The following is a 6,085-nucleotide window of genomic DNA, read 5'->3' on the forward strand; positions in this document are numbered from 1 at the left end:
ATTTGAACACAAATTTCTAATAATATTAATGTATCCCAGGTGCATTAACCCATTAAATAAGGAGAGCTTCATTGTAACTCTCCAGATGAGGGTTTCTCACAAGTTTCTCACCTCATAATCCTTCCTGGGTAGAATCTCATCTTCTTCATCTCGGATTTCCCCAAGGATTGCCTGGAAAACAAGAAAAGCTAAATTCAAAATGTATTAAGTGAGTTTAGAATTAATTTGGCAACTAAAAATTATTTGTGGTAGGATTTTTTTTTGTCTACCAGCCCTTGGCAGGAGCCAAAAAGATAATTTTGGACACTAGTGGTAATAATAGGAAACAGTAGGAAAGTTGGCTGGCGCTTCTGAGCGGTTTATTTCACTCTTACTTTCAGTTGTTTATTTAATTTGGCAATTTAATTTATGCCAAAAAAAATGCATTTTCTTGAATTTTTATATCATAATCTCATTACTTTTACTTCCTGGAAAATGGAAAATCTTTAGTGGTGGCTTCATCGTGTACCAGGAGGCGTAGATAAAAATTTCAACCAATAAAACCATCACAGATTTTTGAACAACACCACCCCTCCGCCCTTCCCATCAAATAAAACTGCCTTTCTCTCCTTAACGGATATCCCATTGGTTTGCACTTATGAATGATCCCTTCCCACCTTATGTCACACCACAATACCCTGTTTCAACAGGGAATACAATATTAAGTAGGCAAGATGCTCTCAAAATGCTGTTTCATTGTGACTTTTAGTTGCAATGTTAGCTAGCAAGCTATCTTTACTATTGTGTTGATACTGTGGCGTGGAAGACGGAAGCGTTGGGGAGGCCTTGTTTTGTTTGAGTTAACGCTTCTGAGCGATTTATTTCACTATTATTCTAGTTGTTTATCAAAACTTGATATTGGAGCACCTTATTTTTTGCTGGACTGCCTGAGCAGGGCAACAATAGTCTTTGTCCCTAACTGACTGACTGACTGATCAAAAGTTGGCCAATGTATAGAAATTGATCTAAATCAATCTCTAATGCGCCTAATATGTACACATCATGTCATGCCTGCCATTTGGCAATGCTCAGACCAGTAGACCAGTATTGTACTCCATCCGACAGAGCCTCCTGTTGTGAAAACGAAAGTGAAACTTAACTTTCTACAATTTGTTCCAAACTCCATGTGTTAGTAAAGGTATTTGTAAACAGTAACACGTTTTAATCGGAGATGTGTCAAACTGCTCAACAGAGTTAACATGAGTGCAGTGCAGACTGGCATATTGCCCCTGTTTACCATTGGATTCCACTGGAAACACTGCTGTCACTGTAAGTAAGGACAGGTAATTAATCCTATTGAAATTAATTGCACTGAGTCTACTATATGTGTAGATTCAGAGCACTCCAATCCATTTTCCATGCCACAGCAGCTGTTTTAGGGCACATGCAGGGCATTACCCAAGAGCCTGAAAATGTTGTCTATGTCTCACTGACTTTCACTAGGGTATAAGAAGGAACAAGGAAGTAGGCTTGTCTAGTTTAACTTGTTTTTCTTGTTTGCTGTTCTGTTGGTAGCCTTGAAATAAGTGTGGAGAGACATTCAAGGGGAGCTGTGTGTGTCTGAGTGTATGTGCTCGAGAGATAGAGAGAGTGAGAGTTTGTTGATTTTTTTTTTTTTGGGATGTCATACAATGTGGATGTCATACACTTCAAGATTTACCCCCTCTGAGACTAGAATCATTTAGGCTTAAGCAGGTTGCCTTGTCTTCTTGGTTTTTGATGGTTGTGTGATGTTGTCATCAGCTTAGCCTTGATGTTAGGAATTATTGGACTTTTGAATGATTGATAATACAATTGATGTACTTGGGTTTCATACTTTAACCTGTCTGCTTCATAGACAAAACAGGTGGTGAGCTTGAAACTACCACTAAGCTAATTTTCACTTGTTTGGATATGGCAGCTCATAGATTCTCAGCCAGCTACAAGATCTCAGGACCTCCTAACAAAGACAGAATATTCATGCTCACTGTTCTCTTACCAGCTGGTTAATTGTTAGCTAAAGGGGTTTCAACCCCAATGACCTGGCACCAGCCCCCAAGAGACCAGGCCTTCTGTCATCAACAATGTCATTATGTTAGCCCTAGAATAACATATCACAGAAATAGTACGTCAGACAAGAAGGGACACAAAATACAGCCTTCTATTGAATGACGATAAATTCACAACCTAGAGACCTTGTCAGGTCAAGCTGAACAAGCTACACATTTGCTATCACAAATAACCCAGTAATAAGCAAATCATGGCAGTGTAACGATACGCACCGTTCTCTCGTGTGTGGAGAACGTCAGACCGGAGTCTGTTCAGAAATGTGGTAGTTTAATGTCACCTTGCTTCTAGGCAAAGGCACATACCTGACAGAACGTAACTTAACTCACCGTAAACGATACGGTCTTCTAGTAAATTCGGCATACAGGTGGTCCAACGAGTAGCACTTTAATTCAATAAAATCTCAACTTTTAGAATCGGTTCACACTGCTCGCTGCCGCTCTCATCTGTATCTGGGCGCAGAGAGGACTGTGAGTATAACAGGGGAATCAATTCTAAAAGTTGAAGATTTATTGTAATAACCGCTACTTGGTGGATAGCGTGCATGCCGAATTTAAGAGTGGATCATGACAAGTCGTAAAACGTCTTAAACTATGTTTTAACAGGTATGTACCTTTGCTGATAAGCAAGGCAATGTTAAATTGCTATATTTTTTAAATCGATTTGGCGTGACCTTCTCTTCATTAGAGTGAACGAGACATATCAGGGCTAGGTTGAAACTGATCTCCATATGGCCAACATATGCCCAGTTGTCGGGTATGCATTTGTGCATTATGCATTTATGACGGATTTACTGTAACGTTAGTTTGCTTGCAATACAACAGAACATAGAATATGAAAACAGAACACAGGAGGGTGGAGCAAGCCAGAAGGAAGCAGTAAGGAAAGCTCATCATTGACTCAAGTTCTGCGAACATGTCCCATCTTGACTTAACTAAGAGATATGCACTTTACATATTAATTGCACCCTTCCTTACCAGCTCCTCAGGTGTACGCGTCTCTCCCTCCCGGCAGCAACATTGGCAACAAAAACTGTTTCCACAACACGCCATCTTCGTTGTTGTCTCGTGCTGCCTTCACGTCCTATGGTAAAAACCGTCATAACCCTTTAACGTTTCTTCTTCTTCTTCTTCTTTAGTTTTGAGGCGGTTGATATCCAACTGAAAGGTGTATTACCGCCACCTACTGGGTTGGAGTGTGGGTAGAGACTTGGAGGATCTTGTACAGGTGCCTTCCCTTCTTTCCACTCTCCCAGCTCTGCTGCCATCTCTTGATCATCTCTGTCCATAGAAAAGCTTTAGCTTCTGACTTAAATCCGAACATAAAATTTCAAGAAAAGTGACATGTGTTTCACATGAGAGGATTATTCTAGTATATTATAATTAGGCAAGATTCTAGTATATTTGGGGTACATTTTTTTAATTTTTGAGTGGAGAAAATCCACTTGGAATACAGAAAATAGAGTGAGAGACATTTTTTATTCATGAATAAAAAAAAATAGGTTCATGAATAAAAGGTTTGTTTATCACCTAATTCCAGAACTTACTGCTATAGTGATATTCACAGAATAACTACTCTAAAATTTTATTACAGCAAAAACTGCAGCTACTGTCAATATTCAAATGATAAACTGCAATCAATTCATTATATGGGTAAATTCTGTGTATAATTGGGGTGGAGAGAGCCAGGTACGTACTTCCAGACTGGAGAAAGACTGGAGATGGGATTGTTTATCTATAAAATAACCCTTTTATGGAAACGTTGTTAAATGTTTTATCTGAAATTTTAATCCCATTAATGTCAAAATGCCATCTAGGATAGCAGAAATGACAGTGGTATTCTTTAGAGGAAACACAGAGCACAGAACCATTTTTTTTTTTTATCAATTGGTGATGACATCTTTCCTAATTTTTTGTGGTTTATTTTTCATTATGAAGTTATATAATCGTTTATCTAGATTATTGCGTATAGATTTAGACAATCCTTCAGATTTAGATAAGAGCACTCTTCCCTGAATACTGAGATCTTTTTAAATGTAGTTCAGTACAGGGTTAATATTTATGCTTGAGATATCTTTTGAGGTTTTTTGGAGGGGTTTAACACCTAGATATGATTCTTTCAGATAAAGCATTTGCAGAGGTGGGGACTCAAGTCACATGACTTGGACTTGATAGACTCAAATCACAGTTTTAATTGCTTGAGACTCAACTTCATGCATGAAGAGGAGACTTGAGACTTGACTTGATGCATGAAGAGAAGACTTGAGACTTGACTTTGACTTGTACTTTGATGACTTGAAAAGGTTTCTAAAGTCTTGACTTGAGATCTTGTGTTTGTGTAAATGACTCAGATTGAAAGTGATGAGATTTGTTCCAGCAGACGACTGAATTTAAATTCTGTTTTCTCAATTTGTATGGAATGATTGAATTTATTGGAGTTGAAACTGATTATAGAAATCAAACTCATGATGCTCTTACCAAGTTTTTATCCTATTAAAACCATATTGCATTGAAAAGTCCTAGATATTTAGTTTTCATTAAGATATTAAATTGATACTGGACTCTTGATTTGTTCTGACTTGACTTGCTGTTCTACATTTAGACTTGAGACTTGACATTAATGACATGGACTTGACTTGGACTTGACTTGAGACTTGTGCCTCAAGACTTGAGACTGACTTGGGACGCAAACAAAGTTGACTTGGTCACACCTCTGAGCATTTCACATGTAGAGATATTTACTGTAAGACCTGAGGCTTGAGAGAACCGTGTGGAGAGCATTTCTCACTTGTGAGTCATTGTTTAAAAACAGTGTAGCTTCATCTGCTAGTTGAGATAGTATCTTTATTTCTCTGTCTTGGAACATTATTCCCTGAAAATGACCCTGAAGCTGACATGAGATATGGTCGAGCAAAAGATTTGTGATATTGGGTATAATAGGGGAGACCGGGGGCAATTGTAACATTTTTTCCATTTTCCCTCATAACTCACAGACGACTTCAAATACACCAGTCATCCTTTGATATAAGAAACATATATATATATATATATATATATATATATATATATATTTATATATATATGCACTAATTAATAATATTTTCACTGAGAAGTACAAGACTATAATATTGAATTTAAAGCAAGAAGTCATAGTGTGCTTAGTGTGCATAGTTGCCCCCACCCAGTCACCGTTACAATTGCCCCCAGCAAGGGGGCAATTGTAACGGTGACTGGGTGGGGGCAACTGTAACACTTGAAAAAAAGTAATATTAACCCACTGTATCTCAAATAGAAGCACACCTCAAAGTAATCCCATTACTGCTATAGTAGCCAAATAGAGAGGCTGGACAACCTTGGCTTACCCTTTTCTAGATGTTATCTCAAAGATTTGCCTTGACAGAGTCTGACGCAGCTATTACCTCCATTGTTAAGTGTTTTTGCGTTTGTGTTTTATTTATTAAGTCTGAGTTATTGGGGTCCTTCTCCAAACCCATAAACCGCAAAACCTGAACCTGAGGTGAACGGTATTTTCTAGTAGCCTATTTACATCTGAAAGCTGAGGTGAACAGTATTTTCTAGTAGTATTTACCATCTGAAAGCTGAGGTGAACAGTATTTTCAAGTAATATTTAACAGCAGAACGCTGAGGTGAAACTGTATTTTGTAGTAGCATTTACCACCTGAAAGCTGGGGTGAACTGTATTCTCAAGTACGACATTCGTATCTACCATCTTTCTCAAGGGCACTGAATGCAGCATCAGCGTCTCCACATAGTATCACGTGACAAGAGTACCTGACGCCGAAAGGCAGGGACTACTCAAAACTGTCAAAGCTGCGTGACATTTACACATACGGCCATTTTCTAAAATTAACCTACCTCGATTTGCTCAAATAAATGCATTAAAAGACACTGAATATGTTAGAACGCCTACTGGCATTGAAAGAGGTTGCAAAGAAAAGCTAAACGTTAAGCTTTAGAGAAGTGAGGGGAGATTCTGGGAG

At 38.2% G+C, this 6,085-nt stretch overlaps 1 protein-coding gene across 2 annotated transcripts in view; it reads right to left on the reverse strand.

Moving 5' to 3' along the window:
- clcn6 (chloride channel 6) overlaps positions 1 to 3,157 on the reverse strand; it is a 31,829-nt gene extending 28,672 nt beyond the window's left edge. For both annotated transcript variants that reach the window (XM_071896391.2, XM_071896388.2), the window contains exons 1-2: positions 3,063 to 3,157; positions 112 to 171 (exon numbers count right to left, since the gene is read on the reverse strand). In XM_071896391.2, coding sequence (XP_071752492.1) covers positions 112 to 171; positions 3,063 to 3,137 — 135 coding nt within the window. In that variant the 5' untranslated portion in view covers positions 3,138 to 3,157. The remainder of the gene's footprint in view (positions 1 to 111; positions 172 to 3,062) is intronic.
- Between the last annotated feature and the right edge of the window lie 2,928 nt (positions 3,158 to 6,085).

This window comes from Centroberyx gerrardi, chromosome 14 (genome assembly GCF_048128805.1).
Source record: "Centroberyx gerrardi isolate f3 chromosome 14, fCenGer3.hap1.cur.20231027, whole genome shotgun sequence".
In the NCBI taxonomy this organism is placed as follows: domain Eukaryota; kingdom Metazoa; phylum Chordata; class Actinopteri; order Beryciformes; family Berycidae; genus Centroberyx; species Centroberyx gerrardi.